This window comes from Lynx canadensis, chromosome E2, assembly GCF_007474595.2.
Source record: "Lynx canadensis isolate LIC74 chromosome E2, mLynCan4.pri.v2, whole genome shotgun sequence".
Taxonomy (NCBI): Eukaryota; Metazoa; Chordata; class Mammalia; order Carnivora; family Felidae; genus Lynx; species Lynx canadensis.
In genome coordinates, this window is record NC_044317.1 from 41,689,399 (window position 1) to 41,711,076 (window position 21,678).

General features: G+C 45.3%; 1 protein-coding gene and 1 long non-coding RNA gene across 4 annotated transcripts in view; one reads left to right on the plus strand and one right to left on the minus strand.

Moving 5' to 3' along the window:
* CEP89 (centrosomal protein 89) overlaps window positions 1–21,678 on the minus strand; it is a 73,407-nt gene that overhangs the window by 31,538 nt on the left and 20,191 nt on the right. For all 3 annotated transcript variants that reach the window (XM_030297632.2, XM_030297634.1, XM_030297635.1), the window contains exons 5-13: window positions 19,689–19,791; window positions 18,500–18,528; window positions 17,164–17,206; window positions 15,496–15,714; window positions 13,956–14,098; window positions 8,042–8,092; window positions 7,794–7,877; window positions 5,249–5,352; window positions 1,118–1,233 (exon numbers count right to left, since the gene is read on the minus strand). In XM_030297632.2, the coding sequence (XP_030153492.1) occupies window positions 1,118–1,233; window positions 5,249–5,352; window positions 7,794–7,877; window positions 8,042–8,092; window positions 13,956–14,098; window positions 15,496–15,714; window positions 17,164–17,206; window positions 18,500–18,528; window positions 19,689–19,791 (892 nt within the window). The remainder of the gene's footprint in view (window positions 1–1,117; window positions 1,234–5,248; window positions 5,353–7,793; window positions 7,878–8,041; window positions 8,093–13,955; window positions 14,099–15,495; window positions 15,715–17,163; window positions 17,207–18,499; window positions 18,529–19,688; window positions 19,792–21,678) is intronic.
* LOC115502362 lies at window positions 10,790–20,335 on the plus strand. The gene is made up of 2 exons (XR_003965063.1): window positions 10,790–10,931; window positions 19,253–20,335. It is a non-coding gene; the product is annotated as an uncharacterized LOC115502362 (long non-coding RNA).

Here is a 21,678-nt window from a genome sequence, read left to right on the forward strand (position 1 = left end):
TGTGGAAGAAATGCCTATCGGATGTGCTGACAGACACTGTCGCTTTTAAACATGACCCGGCTCGTGGAAACAAATGGTGTGCCAACCCAGCGGCTTCCGAAGCAGTGGGGGCCTTAGTGCCCAGGGTGGAAAGGGCAGTCATTAAATAATCAGGAGCATTTTCAGTCGGTTAAGCATCCGGCTCTTGATTTCAGTTTGGGTATGATCTCAGTTTGTGAGTTCGAGCCCCACATTGGGCTCTACACTGGCAGTGTGGAGCCTGCTTGGGATTCTCTCTCCCTCTCTCTCTGCCCCTCCCCCCCACTCTCTCTCTCTCTCTCTCTCTAAATAAATAAATAAACTTAAAAAAATTTTTAAAAAATAATCAGGACCATTAGGGAAAACAGAAGGGAGGGGTTACATTGGCTCACGCAAGACAGCTTGTATTTTGCCCTCCTGTCCTGTGTTATTCTTCCCTGGAAAAGAAAAATCAGTAAAGCACAGGGGGAAAAACGCCACTACCTTTTGTGCTCATAAATTTGGGGTTTAACCAAAGTAGAAGAAATGACTCAATCTGGTCCACTTCAAAGTCCAAGGCCATATGCTCTGGGGCTCCTAGGAGCAGGGAGGGACACATGGAGAGAGGGGGTGCTCACAGAAGGTATCGAAGGGAAATACAGTCTATCACAGCACCCACAGCTCTGACCAAGGGCAAGGTCACACAGAAACTATTCAGAGAGTGAGTGAGTTCTTATTACTCATGTCACAAATATTCAGGAACAGACCCTTGCATTGTTTCAAATATTCACCTCCCATGATTTTCCCCTCTTACGAATGGCACTAGCACCCCCAAACCCAGTTCTGCAGATTCTAAATGGGTCATGTACATTTGCTTTACAAGATTTACAGTGTAACTGGAAGGACACTGCAGAGCCTAAGAGAAAGCAATCACTGCGGTGATGGTTGGATATGTTGTAACATAAACAGCTGCATTTCAGTAAAGAACAACACATTCTAGAAAACATGATTTCCCCCATTTTTAATTTGAAGGGGATCTCTACCAGAAGGGGGGGCAGTGCAAGTATGAGACAACAGTGATATCACAGCATCATCATTACTTGATGGAAAGATGGCTCACCTTCCTGGAGACGCTCCTGGTGGGTGTCCTTGACTTTTCTTTGCTGAATCTCCAACTGCTCTATCAACAACTTGTTTTCCTCTAAAACCAGTTCTGCGTGAGTCTGAAGCTGACGCCTACAATTGATTTACAAAATTAAATACTGCTATTCAGGTACTGAATGATTACAGAGACACTCCAGAGTCTAAAAGAAAGCAAGTAAGGGGTATCTGGGTGGCTCAGTCAGTTAAGCGTTCGACTTTGGCTCAGGTCATGATCTCGTGGTTCATGAGTTTGAGCCCCACGTTGGGCTCTGTGCTGACAGTTCAGAGCCTGGAGACTGCTTCAGATTTTTTGTCTCCTTCTTGGCCCCTCCCTGGCTCACACTCTCTCTCAAAAATAAATAAAAACATTAAAAAAAAATTAAAAAAAAAAAAAAAAAGAAAGCCACTAATGTGTTGTAGGTAATGACTATCTGGACAAGTTTCAATACTAAACATCTTTCAAACACAGTTAATCCTCCCACTCACATTAAACTGGGAAAGGACAGCAATAAAGTCTCCATTATGAACTGCTTCAGTAACTTTTTAAAATGTAACATTTCAGGGGCGCCTGGGTGGCGCAGTCGGTTAAGCGTCCGACTTCAGCCAGGTCACGATCTCGCGGTCCGTGAGTTCGAGCCCCGCGTCAGGCTCTGGGCTGATGGCTCAGAGCCTGGAGCCTGTTTCCGATTCTGTGTCTCCCTCTCTCTCTGCCCCTCCCCCGTTCATGCGCTGTCTCTCTCTGTCCCAAAAATAAATAAACGTTAAAAAAAAAAAAATTTAAAATGTAACATTTCAAACATATACAGAAGTAGAAAAGAAACAGATAATAAACCCTCATGTACACAACACCCACTATGAACAATTATCAAATGGTCAATCTTGTTTCATCTATATAAACCTCCAATCCCAAAACCCACTGGATTATTTTGAAACCAGTAGGTAATTAGAACCGAGGAAGAATTTAGGAAGTTTCCAGTTTTTGTTTGTTTGTTTTTTTAATTTGAGACAGAGAGAGAGAGCGAGAGAGAGCCCACAAGCAGGGGAGAGGGGCAGAGGGAGAGAGAGAAAGAATCCCAAGCAGAATCCACTCTCAGCATAGAGCCCAACATGGGGCTCGATGTCACAATGCTGGGATCATGACCTGAGCAGAAATCAAGAGTAGGACGTTTAACTGACTGAGCCACTCAGGCTCCCTAGAAGTTCTCATTTTAATTGAGAAGTACTCACTTGTAATCAATAGCATATTTGTCCCAAAACGATGACTTTGTTAAAATCCTCTGGCTGGTTTCTTAAACCATACTAAGTACTAGAAGTCCCCAACCTTAATCTCACATGAGCAAACCCTTCCCTTACAGAGGGTGCCAAGTAAATCCCAGCCCAGCTCAACCTTCATGATTGAAAATTCCAATCGGAATGAGCTAAGGGGGCCTCGGGAATCTGGTTAAATGCTTACCATTCAAAGCAAATGGTAAACCAGTAAATTATCTCAAATTTTCACTTTAAGCTCAAAAAGGGAAGTGGAGGAAGGAGAGAAAAAAGATGAAAAGGGTCAAGCTATAGCAATGATCTCACTCCAGTAGTGGCTGCACATTGGCCCCTCGGCACCCATGATGGGAGGGAGCTGCCCTGCTATCTGGGAGGGACAGAGTCCCAGCCCCCCTCCCCGCCAGCTCCCAGCTGTGGCCCCACAACTGTCCTGCCTCTGACAGACCAGCCCCACTGTGGACTTTCTCGGGACTTCTTTCTTCCTCCCTCCCTCCCTCCCTTCGCTCTTCTTTCCCTACCTGCTTCCCTCCTTCCTTTCTTTCCCTTCCACCATTCCTTCTTTTCTTTCTTTTTTAAATATTAGGGATTCTCCTATTTCTTAAAAAAAAAAAAAATTAAGACCTCAGATTTAGTTTAGTACCCCCTCCTATTTTACAGGCAAACTGAGGCCCGTGAAACATGAGCTATCCCAGCTGGTCAGAGGACATCAGGAAAAGAAATGCAGAATTTAGTTATGGCCCAGAAGTTCATGGAGAAATTACGTGAAAATAAGGAGACAGTTTCTACTGACGTGTGAAGTTGGCGTGCCCGAGTCTGTGGTGGGGACGTCCCATACCTGGCACCTGTGTAGGGACAGGGATCCTCCCGGCCAGGGAGGTGGGGGGGGGGCATGAGTGCCAGGGGTGCCCAGGAGTGCCAGGAGATCTGCCCACAGGACCCCTCCCCAGGGTGGAGGGCAATGAGTTCAGAATAAGGGAGAGGCCAGATGGCGGGGGGTGGGGGGGGTGTCTCAACAGGCACCGCACAGCCCTAACATCTTCCCAACCATGGCATAGACCACCACACCAGAGCAGGGTGCCAAGGGCCAAGTGCACGTGTGGATTTGAAAGTGGGGTCTTTCTTCTGTTTATTTATTTGATTTTAAGGAGAAGTAACCAGGTTTGACTTGCATTTATGTATGAGGTCAGAGGAAGAACCTGACATCCCAGTTCTCTCGAGGGCTCTTGTAAGCAGTCTTAACTGACCTGCTTTCTAGGGTGCTGTTCAAGGAGGGTTGAGGGGAGGCACATTAGGAGCCCTGACAGAAGAAAATCCAAGTTCAACAGTGGAAACCACAGTGCACCAAGATCCAGTAGCTGCCCAGGCCAAACCCGACTGACACATCAGTGACCATCACATCAGGGAGAACCCACCTGATGGTAGCAATGCTGTTGTCTCTTATTCTGAATTCCGGGACATCACATACGGAAAGCACTTTAATTTTTTTCAGTGATGTTAAAACATTTAAAAATTACTAAGTATAACATAGAAAAAGATCAACGTGACTAGCTTTTGCTTTCTTAGTCTTGCCTGGATATTGCCCTTAGACTTTTTAAGACCTCTACTTTCACGTGTTCATTGGCTAGGCCTCTGTTGCCACTGTGCTGATGAACAGGACATCGCCTTGCCCTCGAAGAGCTCACCAAGCATAGTAAGCCTGACACGGAGACACACAGGTAGGCACAGCATGGCAGGTACCAGGACAGGGTTTATGTTTAGGGCCGTGTCAGAAACTGAGACAAGGGAGCAACTGAGGAATTCTGCCTCCAGGGAGAGGCGCTGACCAGCATCATTTGATCAGGGCCATTTGAGCAGGGCCCTAACGGATGAAGTAAGAGGCAGGAAGGGCATTCTGGGGAGAGGCAGCAGCATCTGTAGCAGGACGGAGTGAGGCAACGCTCAGTTGTCAGGGAATGGAAGGCCACGGAAAGGGCAGGACAGACGGGAGCTAGTGGTACGGAGCCCCATCCTGAGCTTTCTGTGCTAAAGCTCTGGAACAGTCACGAGGGCAAAAAGGATGTGGCTCAACAGGTTTGGAATGGGAAAACTGTCCTAGAGAAATATAACATCGGAACATAAAAAGGGAGAGAGAGTAGATGGATTTCAGGTTTAAAAACCTATTTCAATTTTATTTTAGTTTTTTTTTTTTTAATTTTTTTTTTTTCAACGTTTATTTATTTTTGGGACAGAGAGAGACAGAGCATGAACGGGGGAGGGGCAGAGAGAGAGGGAGACACAGAATCGGAAACAGGCTCCAGGCTCCGAGCCATCAGCCCAGAGCCTGACGCGGGGCTCGAACTCACGGATCGCGAGATCGTGACCTGACTGAAGTCGGACGCTTAACCGACTGCGCCACCCAGGCGCCCCTATTTTAGTTTTTAAAGTTCGTTTATTTTGAGAGAGCGAGAGAGCGTGTGCACGCACGTGCACGCACGTGAAGAGGGGAGTGGCAGACACAGAGGGAGAGAACCCCAAGCAGTCTCTGTGCTCTCTGCACAGAACCCGACTCAGGGCTCGATCTCACGGAACCGTGAGATCATGAACCCGAACCGAAATCAAGAGCCCGGCCTCAACCGATCGAGCCATCCAGGCGCCCCGTAAAAGCCTATTTAGAATTTTAAACGTACTCTTTAAAATTCAAGTTTAGAATAGATCACATTTTCACTGTGCCTTATTAATTTCTTAGAAACTCTCCCTGAAAATGTTTTAGTGAAAAAAAGGAAAAGGTATCTGATGGTTTAATAAAGTTTATTCCTATCATCTTTTCTTTTGAGCTAGCAGAATATACCAGAAACACACTTGCCATTCCTTGCTGGTAACAGGACTGCTTCTATTTAGCTCCTGATGCAATTCTTCGTTTTCTTTCACCACTTCCTGGACCCTCATCCTAAACATCCTCATTTCCTCCTGAAATACAAATGTATATACACTGTAACACACACACAGACACATGGCGCTATTTCTCAGCCTTAGTGCTGTCGCTGTGGCTCAAGTCAAAGGTCAGCGGCCTTCTAGCAAAGTCTCACAGCAACAGCTGCCTTAAGCTTCGTAGCAGCACCAGGTGCCTGCCCTCAGGGAGCTCCCCAGTCTGGTGGGAAGCAGGACACAACCGCGATGCTGAGTACAAGGGACAGAGAACATCAGGTTTTAAACACTCAGTTCCTGATTTGATAACATTTTCCTATGAGTGCCACAAGTTGAAAAGATAAAGGCAGGTCAAAAAAAAATAAAAAATAAAAAATAAAAAATAAAAAATAAAAAAGAAAGAAAAAAAGCAGAGACCTAAGAACACTGTAATTTTTCTTTTGTTTAAAGACTTTGGAGGATAAACTGGAAATTTTTAGATAAAAGTAAGAACTTTTCATCTGAATTAAAGGGTACGGGTTGGAGTCTAATTTTTTTTTAATGTTTGTTTATTTTTTTTAGAGAGAGAGAGAGCGCACGTGCAAGTAGAGAAGGGGTAGAGGGAGAGGGAGACAGAGGATCCGAAGCAGGTTCTGAGCTGTCAGCACAGAGTCCGATGCGGGGCTCGAACCCACAAGCCGTGAGATCATGACCTGAGACGAAGTCGGATGCTCAACTGACTGAGCCACCCAGGTGCCCCTGGATTCTCCTAATTTTGGCCCTTTATGATCACAAGAAAGCCTCTCCTACAGGAAGCCATCAGTGAGGACAGCTCCATCCGTCGTCATTAGCCCAACTAAGGACTGCTGTGGGGCCCGCTTTTGCCGCCTGTGTTCTTGGCACTCTTGCTGGGCCTCCTCCGTCGCTGCTTTTCTCAGCCAGCTCTCAGTCAGCTTCAGTGTCTTGTGGCGTCCTTCAGCACGAGACAACCTCAGATGCCAGTGTGTATTCTTCTCTCAGCTATTAGACATTTATGCTTATATCCATTTAACTTAACCATGCCATGTAGCTTCTTTTTTACCTTTCTGCCCAAACACACTCCCCCATGGCTGACAGCTCTTTTGTAGAACAGGGCTCAGGCAAACTAAAGCCCCCAGGCCAGGTGCTTGTTTTGTAAATAAAGTTTTACTGGAACACAGCCACACTCATTCATTTGCACTTCGTCTATAGCTGTTTTCATCCTTCCACAGCAGAGCTGAAGAGTTGCTGACAGAGGCCACAGGGCCTGCAAAGCCTAGAGTATTTACTAAATGTCTATTTACAAAGACTATTTCCATACCCCTGTTTTAGAAGGAGCACCAAATTAATTTCGTTAATTGTTTGGCTTGATAGTTAATTAGTATAAGATTAATTCACCCCTGGGGCACTGAGTGGCTCTGTTGGTTAAGCTTCTCTTCATTTCGGCTCAGGTCAAGGTCTCAGGGTTTGTGAGACTGAGCCCCCACACAGGGCTCTGCTCTGGGAGGACAGAGCCTGCTGGGGATTCTCTTTCTCCCTCTTTCTCTGCCCACCCCGCTCGTGAGTGTGTGTGCATGCTCTCTCTCTCTCTCTCTCTCTCTCTCTCTCAAAAAAAAAAAAAAAAAAATTAATTCATCCTCTTACAAAATTAAGTGTCCAACAGGAAGTCTAGAAGAAAAGGTTCAAAACCGTATTACGTGGACCATTGTACATGGGACAGAATAACAAGGAAGGCTGGGTGACTTAACAGACCCTCCCAGCCAGAGAGTCCAGAAAACCCAAACTTTTCTCTCTGGATCCTTCCAATTCCAGAGATGTCTTTGGTCACTTAAATGAGCACACAGAGAGGATGGGACCTATACCTATAACAGCCATGTAGCCTTGGCCGCCTGTGTAATGAGAACGGGGTCTGCTGTCGGAGGCCCTTCCCACCACACAGAGTTGAACAAGGCAGAAATGAGCAAACGCCTGGCTTCCTCACCACCACCACCACCGCCACTGGATTTCTCTGGGGTCAGCTCTTCAGAGCGCTAAGAAGCATCTGAGTTGGCCTAAAATATCTCTGGCCTACTCTTCCCATGTCTGCCCAATGTCCCTCCGCAGTGGAGCATGTAGCCGCAGAGTGCCAGGAAAGGAGCGGCCCCTGCTGCTGTCTTCTCTGCACACCCAGAGCCCGGCCCACCCGGGGCTGCCAGCCTGGGAATCCGGGCTTCCGATGGATGCTGGATGCGGCAGCATCCCATCCCTCCACACCCCGCTCACCTATCCCCAAGCACCCCTCTGCCCCACTGATCCCTCCCTCCCTCTTTCTTTCTCTTCCTTCCTCCCCTGCCCCCCACCTGCACCACTACACTCCTTCCTCCCTTTTCTTCCTCCTTCCAACATCTGAGTACCCAGGAGATGTTGGGCATACCTATCTTCAAAATGTTTCTTCTAAGTTTGAAGTGGCCTTATTTTTTATAAACCTTGTCCTGAGGCCAGCCTACCTGAAGGGTGGCATTGAGCTCATCCTTCTCTTTCATCCTGTCTTCATATGCCAGTAACAAGGGTGACAGGTACTTTGTATCCAACTGAACACAATGGAAAAAAGAAGGTTATCATAGGTCTTACATCTGAGCACAATCAGCACGTTTTTAAAAAGGTAAGAAAATCTACTTAATTTGGAATGGTTTTTAACATCTATTCAATTATAGCCCAGAAGGCGTGGGCCTGAAATGAAATAACTCTCACTTACCAACCAGGGTGGTGTTGGACCCTTTGATGGGAGGCCGTCGATATTTAAAGTCTAAGAGCAAAGCACATGGTGAAGGCAAATTAAACTACACTTCCTCTGATATTTCAAGCCTTAGATATGCTTTTTTTTTAAAAATTACGTTTTAAATTTCAATTCTAGTATAGATAACATAGTTTTACAGTAGTTTCAGGTGTACAACATAGTGATTCAGCACTTCCATACCAACACCCGGTGCTCATCACAAGTGCCCTCCTTAGTCCCCATCACCTATCTCCCCCTGCCCCCACCCCACCCCCTTCCCTCTGGTAACCATCGGTTTCTTCTCTGTAGTTAAGTATCTGTTTCTTGGTTTGCCTCTCTCTCTCTCTCTCTCTCTCTTTTTTTTCCTTTGCTCATTTGTTTTGTCTCTTAAATTCCACATGAGATCATATAGTATTTGTCTTTCTCTGACTGACTTATTTCGCTTAGCATTATACTCCTTAGCTTCATCCGTGTTATTGCAAATAAGCCTTAGATATACTTATTCTAGACCGGGCATCAGCATCTATGCATGCACATGCATACATATGTGCATGTATGTATATATGAGCACTTTTTTTCTGAAATGTTTGAGAGACATTTGCAGATACAATGCCCCTTTTCCTCTAAATACTTCAGTGTATATTTCCTGCCAGCAAACATTCATTTACTCAACCGCAGTAACATCATAAAAGTCAGGAAATCAGTGGGGGGAGTGCCTGGGTGGCTCAGTCAATTAAGCATCCAACTCTTGATTTTGGCTCAGGTCATGGTCTCACAGTTCGTGAGTTCAAGCCCTGTCTTGGGCTCTGAGCTGACAGGGTGGAGCCTGCTTGGGATCCTCTCTCTCTCTCTCTCTCTCTCTCTCTCTCTCTCTCCCCCTTTCTCTCTGCTCCTCCCCCACTCACGTTTGAGTGCACGCGTGAGTTAACATTATGCTATGTGAAAGAAGTCAGTCAAGAAAGATCACATGTTGTATGATTTCGTTTATATGAAATGCTCACAACAGGCAAATCCATAGACACAGAAAGTACATTAGTAGTTGCAGGGGCCAGTGCAGGTGGTGGGGGAAATGGGGAGTGACTGCTAACAGGTATGAAATTTCTTGTTGTGATGAACGTGCCCTAAAATTGACTGTAGTGATTGTTGCATGATCCTGCAAAGACACTACAATAATCACTGACTTGTACACTTCATTTTTTAAAAAGATTTCATGTTTAAGTAATCTCTATACCCCACATGGGGCTTGAACTTACAATCCTAAGATCAAGAGCTGCACGCTCAAGACTGAGCCAGCCAGGTACCCCTAAATTGTACACTTTATATGGGTGAACTGGTGAGTATGTGAATCTCAAAGCTGTTATTGCAAAATGTAAACTTAAGTCTTACTTTAAAAAGAAAACCAGGGCACCTGGGTTAAGTGCCCGACCTCGGCTCAGGTCATGATCTCACAGTTTGTGGGTTCAAGCCCTGCATCGGGCTCTGGGCTGTCAGTGCAGAGCCTGCTTGGGATTCTCCATCTCTTCTCTCCCTGCCCCTCCCCTGTGCTGTCTCTCTCTCAAAAATACATAAACATTAAAAAAAATTAACAAACAAAATCAGAAGCTTGTGGAGCTGCCCTGAATTCTCAGGAACCACACGAGAACAGGTGTCCTCTCTGGCTTCCTATCCTGATCCCAGCAGGGGACAGTCAGCTGCACATCCTGACATGTCAGAACCCCCAACCCGCCCCCGCACACCCCTCACGTGCACTATTCTCTAAGGGCAATGACCTGACCTTCTGGCTCCTTTTTGCTCCTCACGGCATCTGACACAGTGCTCTGCTCAGTGAGTTTATCAAATTCTGTAATCCCTCTTTTAAAGAAAAAACGAGTCTGCTTTCTTCTTTCTGTATGCCTCCATTGTGAAAGCATTCCCATCACCAAGCTAATTACACACCCATCACCTCACGTATTTACTTTTTTTTTTTAAAGGAAAACACTAGTTCTATTCTCTTAACAAATTTCAATTATACAACACAGCGTTATCAACTATAATCATCATGTTATCCATTAATCCTTAGATCTTACTCGTCTTGTAACTGAAAGATTATACCCCAGCCTCTCCCATTTCCTCCAGCCCCCAGCCCATGGCAACCACCACTCTACTGTTTCTGTAAGTTTGACCTGCTTTTTTTTTTTTTTTAAGATTCCACACAGAAGTCATACTATGCAGTATTTGTCTGTCTTAATTCACTTAGCAGAATGCTCTCCATGTTCATCTATGTTGTTGCAAAGAGCAGCACTACCTTCTCTTGTAATGCTGACTAATATTCCACTATGATATTGTATTGTATTTTGAGAGAGAGAGCGAGCGAGCGAGCATGAGTGAGGGAGGGGGGCAGAGGGAGAGAGAGGGGGAGAGAGAGAATCCCAAGCAGGCCTCATGCACAGGGTGGAGCTAGCACAGGGTTCCATCCCATGACCCAGGAATCATGACCTGAGCCCAAATCAAGAGTGAGATACATAGATCTCTCTCTTTCTCTCTCTCTCTCACATAAACACACATTTTTGCATATACATTACATTTTCTTTATCCATTCATCCGTGGAGAAACATAGGCTGTGTCCATATCTTGGCTGTTGTGAACAATGCTTCAACGAACATCAAAGCACAGACATCTCTTCAAGACAGTGACCTTGTTGCCTTTGGACATATACCCAGAAGTGGAACTGCTGAATCATATAGGGGCTCTATTTTTAGTTTCTTGAGGAACTTCCATACTGCCCTCCACAGCGGCTGCACAAATTAACTTGTGACAGTGCATGAGGGTTCCCTTTTCTCCACACCTCACACTTGCTGTCTCGTCTTTTTAATAATAGACATGCTAACAGGTGAGATGACAGCTCATTAGGACTTTACTTTGCATTTCACTGCTGGTGAGTGATGCTGAGCACTGTGGGTCACTTGCAGCTCTTCTTTGGAAAAATGGCTATTGAGGTCCTTTGCTCGTTTTTAAATTATTTACTTTTGTGCTGTTGAGCTGTAGGAATTCCTTGTATTTGGGGGGCATTAATCCTTTATTGGATATGTGGTTTGCAAATATTTTCTCGTTCCATAGGCTGCCTTTTCATTTTGTTGATGGTTTCCTTTGCTGACAAGTTTGATGTAGCCTCACTGGTTTATTTTTGTTTTGGGCGTCAAATCCAGAAAACCATCACCAAGACTGATGTCAAGGAGTTTTATGATTTCAGGTCTTATGCTCAAGTCCTTAATTTATTTTGAGTTGATTTTGGGGTGTGGTGTAAGCTAGGGGCCCAGTTTCATTTTTTTGGATGTGGACATCTGGTTTTTCCAATCATTTATCGAAGAGAATGTCCTTTCCTCATAGTATATTCTTGGCTCCTTTGTCAAAAATAAACTGAGCATATATACATGGGTTTATTTCTAGGCCCTCAGTTCTGTTCCATTAGTCTGTGTGTTTGTTTCTATGCCAATACCATACTGTTTTGATTATTATGGCTTTGTAGTAGCTTAAAATCAGGAGGTGTGATGTCTCCAGATTTTGTTCTTCTTTCTCAAGACTGCTTTGGCTATTGAGGGTCTTTTGTGATTCCACACATTTTATTTCTGTGAAATAATGCCATCTATTTCTGTGAAAAATGCCATCAGAATTTTGAAAGGTACTGCACTGAATCTGTAGATCACTTTGGCTAGTATGGACATTTTAACTATTAATTCTTTCAATCTATAAGCACAGAAAATCTTTCCATTTATTTGTGACTTTAATTTCTTTCATCTGTATGTTTTATGGTTTTGGGTTTTATCTTTCACCTCCTTTGTAAATTTATTCCAAAGCATTTTGTTCTTTTTGATGCTATTATAAATGGGATTTTTTCCCCTTAATTCCTCTTCCCAATACTTTGTGGTTAGTGTCTAGAAACACAACTGATTTTTGTATATTTTTGTATTGATTTTGCAAATTTACTGAATTCAATTATTAGTTCTTTTATGTGTTTTCTTATTACTAAGTTGCCTCTTTATTTCAGCTTAGAAAAGTATGTTTAAGGCCAGTTTAGTGGTGACGAACTCCTTAAGCTTATGCTTGTCTGGAAAACTCTTTGTCCAGCTTTGTCAGGTAGAGTATTCTTGGTTGGCAGTTTTTGTTTTGTTTTTGAATACACTGTGCTACACCCTCCTGGCCTGCAAAGTTTCTGCTGAAAAATCTGCTGATATTCTTATGGGAGTTCCCTTGTGTGTCATAAGTTATTTTTCTCTCTGCTGTTTTTAAGATTCTTTCCTTATCTTTAACTTTTGACAGATTAATTATAATGTGTTTTGAGTGGGTGTCTTTGGGTTCTTCTTATTTGGAACTCTTTGAACTTCCTAGATCTGGAGGTCTGTTTCTCTCCCCAGGTTAGGGAAGTTTTCAGCCATTATTTAAATAAGCTTTCTGTCCCTTTCTCTCTCTCCTCCTTCTGGGACGCCTGTAATCCACTTGATAGCGTCCCATCATTCTTTTTCATTTTCTTTTTGCTTCTCTGATAGGATGAATTATACTGCCATGTCTTCAGCTTCACTGATTCTTTCTTCCACTTGCTCTAGTTTGTTGCTGAACCCCTCTATTGAATTTTTTGGTTCAGTTATTGTAGTCTTCAGCTCTATGCTTTCTGTCTGGTACTTTTACATTTTTTTCTATTTCTTCGTTGAAATGCTCACTTTGTTCATGCTCTCTGGACCTCAGTGAGCATCTTTATCACTGTTATTTTGAACTCTCTATTGAGTAAATCACTTACCTGTACTTCATTAAAATCAGTATCTGATCTTTTTGTTTGGAACATACTCCCTTTTTCCTGCATCTTCCTGGACTCTCTGTGTTGGTTTCTGTACATTAGGAAAAACAGCCTACCTCTCCCAGTTTTGACAGACCGGTCCGGTATAAGAGACGAGCCTCATCAATCAGCCTGGCCTGAGCTCCTGGTTGCCTCTCAAAACTCTGTGATTGTCCAAGCCACTGTCTTTGTTCTTAGTGGCTCCCAGTAGTTGAGGGCATACCAAGACTCATTAATTTCCCAAAAGGCAAGGCTGTATTTAGCACCCAGATGCAGGCTGATTGGAAGCCAGACCTCAGGCAGCAGCTGGGAAAGTAGGAGGTCAAACCCCTTCCAGGGAAAAGTGGGAGGTGGGTGTTTTGCCTGCTCCCCCTGTGCTGAGCCCAGTGAGTAGCCGCACCTGTGTGCACCATCCCTATTTCAGAACTGCTGCTTTGCTTGCTAGTCCTGTGGGAATCATGAGCCCAAGTCCCATTGGCTATGAGAGCCAGGTGATTTGGGGGACCTGTGAAAACTAGTCTGCTTTCTTTCCAAAGTTTGTACACCAAGAGACAACAGCTATACCCTCGAGGTATGGAGCCAAAGACAAGGACTTTTACTCCTTTATTTACTTTTGTATTGTCCCCAAATTTTCTTTACAAAGAACCTTTATGGCTTTTTGTTTTGAGAAAGGGGGAGGGGAAGGAAGGGCAGAAGGGAGGACATAGAAAGGTCCTCCGAAAGACTGTGCTTTGGATGTGCCATTTTATACCAAATAATAATAAATATGAACCCTTCGGGGCACCTGGGTGGCTTAGTCGGTTAAGCGTCCGACTTTGGCTCAGGTCGTGATCTTACAGTTCATGGGTTCGAGCCCCGCATCAGGCTCTGTGCTGACAGCTCAGAGCCTGAAGCCTGTTTCAGATTCTGTGTGTGTGTCTCTCTCTTTCTCTGCCCCTCCCCTGTTCACGCTCTGTCTCTGTCTCAAGAATAAATAAACATTAAAAAAAAAAAAAAATGAACCCTTCAAGAATGGAAAGCAATTCAACAGCAAAGGCTGAAAAATAAAAAATCAGAAAACTGATATTTTAAAATTGAAAACATTACCTCTTCCTTGGATAAATGCCTGAATTTTGTCTGATATCTACTCAGTTCTACATTCAAACGATGGACAGTCATTTTCAACCCATCATTTTCATCCACTAATTCTTGAGCCTGTTTCCTTAGACAAAGTAGTTCAGGTGCAGCGACTATGGGGGAAAAAAAAGAATTTAATATTAGAACTTACATCAAATTGATCAAGATTTTATATAAATTATAATTATCTGCTCTTTTTTCTCTTTAGGCTCACAAGAGGCAGTGGAGGACAGATATATAGGTATTAATGAATAAAAGTTACAAAGTTTTTTTAACACTGAAGAGTCAACGGTGTTTTGGAAGTTTATGCATGTACAATTAAAGTAAAATGAAAACTGTAGAAAGCAAAAGTCATTGTTTCAAATGATATACATAAAATAAATGTAAAATTTATTAGAACTAATAACCTTCCCATAGAATAGCAATATCCTTTTAGAAAGCATAACAGAAAAGAGATTCCAGGGGTGCTTGGGCGGCTTAGCTGGTTGAGAATTCAACTTTTAATTTTCACTCGGGACATGATATGACAGTCATGAGATCAAGCCCTGAAGATTCTCTCCCTCCCTCTTTGCCCCTGTCTCCTGCTCACGCTCTCTTGCTCTCTCTCTCTCTCTCTCAAAAAACAAAACAAAAAGAAAAAAAACAAAAAGAAAAGAAAAGAAAATAGATTTCACAAAGTAACAGCACAAATAATACAAAGCTGTAGAAATAAATATATGCCTCAGGGAATGCCTGGGTGGTTCAGTCCAAATCCGTTTTTTTTTGTTGTTTTTTTTTTAACATTTTATTTATTTTTGAGACAGGGTGAGACAGAGCATGAACAGGGGAGGGTCAGAGAGAGGGAGACACAGAATCTGAAACAGGCTCTAGGCTCTGAGCTGTCAGCACAGAGCCCGACGCGGGGCTCAAACCCACGGACCGCGAGATCATGACCTGAGCTGAAGTCGGCTGCTTAACCGACTGAGCCACCCAGGCGCCCCAAATCTGTTTTTTTTAACGTTTATTTATTTTTGAGAGAAAGAGAGAGAGAGCACAAGCAGGGGAGGGGCAAAGAGAGAGGGAGACACAGGATCTGTGACAGAATCTGAGCTGTCAGCACAGAGCCTGATGCGGGGCTCGAACTCTTGAACTGTGAGATCATGACTTGAGCCAAAATTGGACGCTTAACCAACTGAACCACCCAGGTGCCCCTGGCTCAGTCCATCTCTTGATCTTGCCTCAGATCATGATCTCACAGTTGTGAGTTCGAGCCCTGCATTGGGCTCTGTGATGACAGTTGCAGAGCCTGCTCGGGATTCTCTCTCTGTCTGCCCCTCCGCAGCTCACGTGCTGTTTCTCTCTTCTCTCTTTCAAAATAAACAAACTTAAAAAAACAGAACCTTAAATATTATAATACAATAAAAACATTAACATCAGCAAATATTACAACAGAAAATAGTAACTTTCAAATAAATGAGAAAATAAGTGAATTCTTGTTTGTTCCTTTAATAAAAGAACAGTGTACCCCCACCTTCCTGAGAGGATGCTTTCTTAGCCTCTTTCAACTTTCGATTTTCTTTTTCTGTTCTTTTCAGTTTTAACTGTAGTTCTTTCAATGCTTGTTTTACTATGTTAAGTTCAAGAGTAAGGGTTTGATTTGCATTGCTTAGATGCAAGTTTTCTTCTTTTATTTCCTGGAACTTCTCTTTGGTTATTTCTAAACATCTCTGCCGTGCTCTACCGGTTATATCTGGAAAGGTACAGGGAAAAAGTTTTTTTAAATATTGATTTTTACAATTTTGCATCAAAATTATAAGAGACTTTATCTCCAAAACCATGTGAGTCACTTCTTCACGTCCAGCCTCACGCTGTGTTCTTCAGTCCCTGCAAAGAGAACGGCCTACACAAGAAAGAGTGGGTGGTCTGTTGAGGCCACAGTAAGCCACAGGGAGAGAGGCAGGAGCCGAGGGGGGCCCTTGCATATCATAATGTGTAAAGTAGGGGTTCTGTCCTGCAGGCTGCCAGGAGCCAGAAAAGGTTTTTAGGCAGAGGTGTGAAAAGGAAGAGGCTCTATTCTCACATGAGCCTCTGGGGCCAGCAGTGAAGAAAGTGAACAGGAATGAGGTCCAGTCCAGAGGCAGGGAGGCCAGAGGGCCCCAGAGCGAGGGCAGAGAGGAAGGGACATACGAGAGAGGGACAGGCCCAGAGCTGACCAGGGGTGGGCAGTGAGGGCAAATCAAGGAGGGCTACCAAGACCTGCGGCTTGAAAGACACTCAGCCCGACAAGGGACACAGATGCATCGGGTAAGTCAAGCTCAGTTTAGGACACAGCCCCACTCTGAAGGCGGACTCAGCTGGAGAGACGGAGGAGCCACCAGCCTATGGGCACCAGGGAGAGGAGAAGCCAGAGGTCACGAAGGATTTTAAGAAGGAGTAGCAAGAGAGATTGGGGGAGAACACAGAGCGACGTTCCGTGCAGAGAGATGCTCACGGAGGTCACAGGAGGTTAAGGACTGCAATGTGCTCCCTGGCCCAGGGCATGCCTCTGAATGGAGAGAGGCTAGAGACAGAAGCGGAGTTGGAGGTGGGGCGACAAGAGTGGGAGGGCCGGTGGCTCCAGACTGTGGCTTGGCACACACCCCAGGGGGCAGGCAAGGGCTAGCGGAAGGACTGGTGGCTCCAGATAGCCTCCCTGACCCCTGATACATGCATATCCAGTCGCTAGAACATGAAAGGGAAGTCTAAGAAATGAGTAACTCTGCAGGTGCACTGAAAACAAGAGGGCAACTCGGAGGCATCTCAGAAATAAAACATAGGAGACTGGATGGCAGATGGAGACTACAGCTGAAAACATGCCAGGAGAGGTCAGCTAGAAAAGGTGGCGGCTTCCCGGCCTGTGCCTTGCCCTGGGAGGCGGCGGGGACACAAAGTGGCCCTGATTTGCAAACACTGGCCTCCCAGTGCCTGAGCACATCCCCAGGCGACATCCACCCACCATTCAACGTCTGAACACTTGGACCCTCTCTTTTAGGGCACAGGTGGAAGATCAACAGGTGCCTACTCTTCCCAAACACAGTAATGGGACAGAAGCAACAGCTTGTATGGGGGAAAGAAGTGACTTTTATTTTAGACAAGATAATTCTGGGTAACCTCTACAATAATAAGGTGTTCACCATAATTAAATTTAAAAGGCAAATACCTGGGGACGGTGGAGGCTTTTCACATAATGGTGGTTTTTCACCCTAGGGAAGGAAACACAGTACTGAATTAAGAGTACTTAGCATCTCCTAAAAACAGACTGGCATGAGCAGCTGGGTTTTTGTCTATCACATAATTAAATACGCTTCTTTCCCTGCACTTTGGCTTCTGGAGCAGGCACTTTGTAGCCTGCTGCAGCTTTAGAAACTCTAATATCCATTGTTTCTTTTAGCTGCATCTTAAACCTTAAGGGTCTTCCCCTCCTGGTGCCTCCTAGGAGGCAGTAAAGGAGGTCCTGTTCGGGCTTTCTTCCCGACTCTCCCCCGTGAGTTCAGCCACCATGTTTTCACATGTAGGTCTCACGAGGGACAGGCCGTCAGTTCAAGTTTGGAAACACGAGATGGGGCTGCGGGTGCCGACCAGTTAGAGGGAACTCTAACTGGGTTCTTCTTCCTTGGGAAAAGCAAAAAGACCCCACTGGCTGCAGAGAAGCGCATTTCCAAAGTGCTGAGAAAAGCGTAGGATCTTCTTTTTTGACCAAAATTTAGAGGAAAGGGAAGGCTTTGACCTTTTGCTCATTTTTCCAATACACATCGATCTGATATTAAGTTTCTAATTTCTGCCGATAAAGTAGATAAGGTTATGAAATGAACTCTACTGAGAAATCTTTAGTTTTTACATTCCTATGGCATCGGAGGATTTTTTTTTTTTTTTATTTTATTTTTGGGACAGAGAGAGACAGAGCATGAACGGGGGAGGGGCAGAGAGAGAGGGAGACACAGAATCGGAAACAGGCTCCAGGCTCTGAGCCATCAGCCCAGAGCCTGATGCGGGGCTCGAACTCACGGACCGCGAGATCGTGACCTGGCTGAAGTCGGACGCTTAACCGACTGCGCCACCCAGGCGCCCCTGCATCGGAGGATTTAAACCTAAGTTAAAACTATTTCCATGTTTGTAAAAAAGAAAAAACAAAACCCTATTTCCATGCTTGCAAATTTGTTATCATCTATTCATTCCTAACCTCTCAAAATGTTACATTCATTTTTAAACTATGGAAAATAGGAGTTTCTTCAGGTTTCAAAAGTATTTAAAAAAAAAACATTTAATGGGAAAGGACTCGTAAGGGAAGCTATCCCCCCTACAAATCACAAAAGTTGTTTAAAATTATGGTGGAAATTCTATTTGTTGAGAAAACTGGTTTTTAAAAAATGAATCCTTCTGTGTCTTCTCCTGTCTCTCTGCCCCTCCCATGCTCATGCTCTGTCTCTCTCTCTCTCTCTCTCAATAACAAATAAACATTAAGAATTAAAAAAAAAAAAAAAAGAAATGAATCTTACCGTTAAATTCAGAACCGAAGGTTTGCCATCTGATTAAAAGAAGAGAGAGGGAGAGGAAAACGTTTTAAAAGCAGGTAAAGACATCTGACAACTCACCAGAGCATGATCACAGGAGCCTGGCTTCTACCGATGAGATGAACAAGTGCCCCCCCCACCCCCCCCCACCCCCGCAAGGCAGGGGGCCTGACCCACCTGCTTCTCTCCTTATCCTGTTAATTCCGGAGCACCCCCTTGGCTCACATGGTTGCAGAACCGAGGCCAAACTCCTCGGAGTGACTCTGAGCCGCCCCTACCTTTCCAACACCGCCCCATCCCCTCTTCTCTCTACATGTGCCACCCAAAGGTGCTGAGGCTTGACTCCCCTCTGCTTGCAAGTAGCATCTGACCGGTCAAATAGTTGCTCTTTGAAGCAAACTGCCTCGGTGATACAGAGGAAAGCAAATCTTGCCCAGTAATCACTTTTAATTTACAAATACACATTTGTGATTAAGGTACTTCCTGAGGAAGGTAATCTTATGCCCTAGGGTGTCCGCACCCTTTGTTGTAGTGAAAAGTCGGTTGTTCTTAGCTTCTACAGTCAATTTACAGAGCAGAAATAACTGGATGAAAATAAATTAGAACTAATAGAATTCAGAAAGACAGACAAAAGTGCTTAAAGATACACAAAGGACTGTAAATCTATTTCCTGGTTCATTACAATTACCAGCACTTGAACAATATTGACCCACTATTTGTAACTAAACTTTCCATCAGATGTCCTGGGGCAGCCTAGACTGGGGCATGGGACAAAATCCCACCTTGTCCTTTGGAGTCCGGCCTAACAAAGCCTATTGTGCCTGCCACCTTCTCGAGCTGCAGTGGTGACTGCTCTCCAGCACTGTGCTGCCTCTGCAGCCCCCCTCAGCGCCCTTCTCAACCTTCTCCTCCCCCCCGCGTCTGTCCGCTCACGGCGAACAGAACTGACAGGACAGAACGGACTCCAAAGTGAGCACCTTGTACGTTCAAGACAACCTAACACCCAGGCCACCGGCCAAGGAATAACGCATCTCCAGTGAAAACAAAACTCTGAACATTCCTACTTAGAATCACAGAAGCATGGTATAGGGGTGCAATGGCTCTAGATTCGAAACATTAACCAATATTTATTGCCACAAAATGGTTTTTTTTGTTTTTGTTTTTGTTTTTTTACCTATTTCTTGTGTACGCCGTGGTGTAAGAGGTGAGCCTGGAAACTCATCTTGCTCAGAAATATTTTCCTCATCTTCACTGTCCACCGTATGTGACAACGGAACCTTTTTGTTACAAAAGACAAAAAGAACGTGTGGTGAGTGCCATCTGTACCAAACTTCCTCCTAACAAACACAAGCGTCTTATTCCACACCTCCTCTGCTGCCACTTCCCACTCTGAGACAAAAGGACGACACCGGGCAGGACTGGATGGAACGTCAGGTCCCCCGGGAAAAGCATGGTAGCGAAGGCAATGCCACCCAAATGATGCTCCGGCCACGGAGAGCTTCGCATCCCACTCACGCTGCCCGGGTGCCCATCTTCCTCACTCCTGCCAGGGGCCAACCCAGGAAGGGGGGGTTGCACCCGGCTTGCCCGGCACAGCACCCAGTACCACCCTACCCGGGTGCTGATGGTGTGTTATTCATCTGTACGTGGGCCGAGCGCTGCCAACCCTGATGACGAGAATCCTCATCCAGGCCACCGTTTGGGATAGAGGTCCGCTACACCTGCTGGCTCTGAGTCCACTGTAAATGCTGCTTCCTGAGAGAAGGGAAGCCTCCCCCCCCACTGTCCGTGAGGGCGTCCTATGTAGGTATCATAAGTGGTGGCAGGGCTGCGGAGCTGACCCTCACAGACGCGTGGGACAGGAGGGGGACCACCTCGTGATGAGCGTGAGACAGTCCCACCGGGATCACCTCGTGATGAGCATGAGACAGTCCACTGGCAGCAGAGGCTGCTCAGGGGGAAGGGCGGTGACCAGGTCTTCTACAGCAAACTACGACGGGCGCCCTCTGGGCTGGGGTCCCTTCTGCTATCCTGATTCTTCGGTGGAATCGTGCTCATGTGGTCAGCTGGGCTTTGCTGTGCTGCAGACCACAGGAGGGCCGTCCCCAAGGCTGACAGAGAAGTGGCAGCATTGACGGGCGAGATGTCCACGAGAAGGGGCATTTCAGAGCCAGGAGCTAAGGCTGTTCAGCCCACCAGGCTCTGGGAGCAGGGCTCTAAGGTGACCCAGCTCAGGATGCAGACAGGTATCCCACTCTACTTAGCTTTCGAAGAAAGAAAAAAGAAAGGACTTCTTGGGTTTTATCTCTTGGGAACCGACGGCGTTGTTTACCCTGTCAAAGATTTGTTAGGTGGGGCGCCTGGGTGGCTCAGTCAGTTGACCGTCCGGCTTCGGCTCAGGTCATGATCTCACGGTCCGTGAGTTCGGGCCCCACGTCGGGCTCTGTGCTGACAGCTCAGAGCCTGGAGCCTACTTTGGATTCTGTGTCTCCCTCTCTCTCTGTCCCTCGCCCATTCATGTTCTGTCTCTCTCTTTCAAAAATAAATAAAACATTTTAAAAAAATTTAAAAAAAAGATTTATTAGCTGACTATTATCAGGGAGATGGGAAAGTGCTAAGGGGTTTCATATGTCAGCCTCTCTACTAGTCTCCGAGTGCTAAGGCTGCCCCACGTGTGCCCTAGATTATACCCATGCAGAACATGAGCATCTGTGAGCAGCACAGGCCCACTGGAAATACGTACGTATACGTATGACTCTTTACCGCAGCGCTGCTCCTAAGAGCCACAGCAAAATAAGCGAGTCACTGAATGTTAGCGGTGCACCACGGGGCGTCACAAAGCGATGAGAGTGAGCCAGCTACCGCCACGCACAACAACAGAAGACTCTCAAATGTTCTAAACAATACATAGGGCAATGACGAAATCCATCATTTTCAGAGTAGGCAAAAATAATTGAAGGTGATTTTCTAGGAGCTAATCAGCTCTTGGAGTCAAGGCAGTGTTGAAGCAGTGGCCTCTTCTCAGTCACGAAGGGCAACTCCTGGGGTCCTAGTAATGTCGTTCTTTTCTTTTTAATCTGGGTGGTAGCTGCTGTGTAAAGATTCACCGGGCTGCACGTTTATGGCCTATGTACCTCTGTGAGTATTTCATACATTGATATATA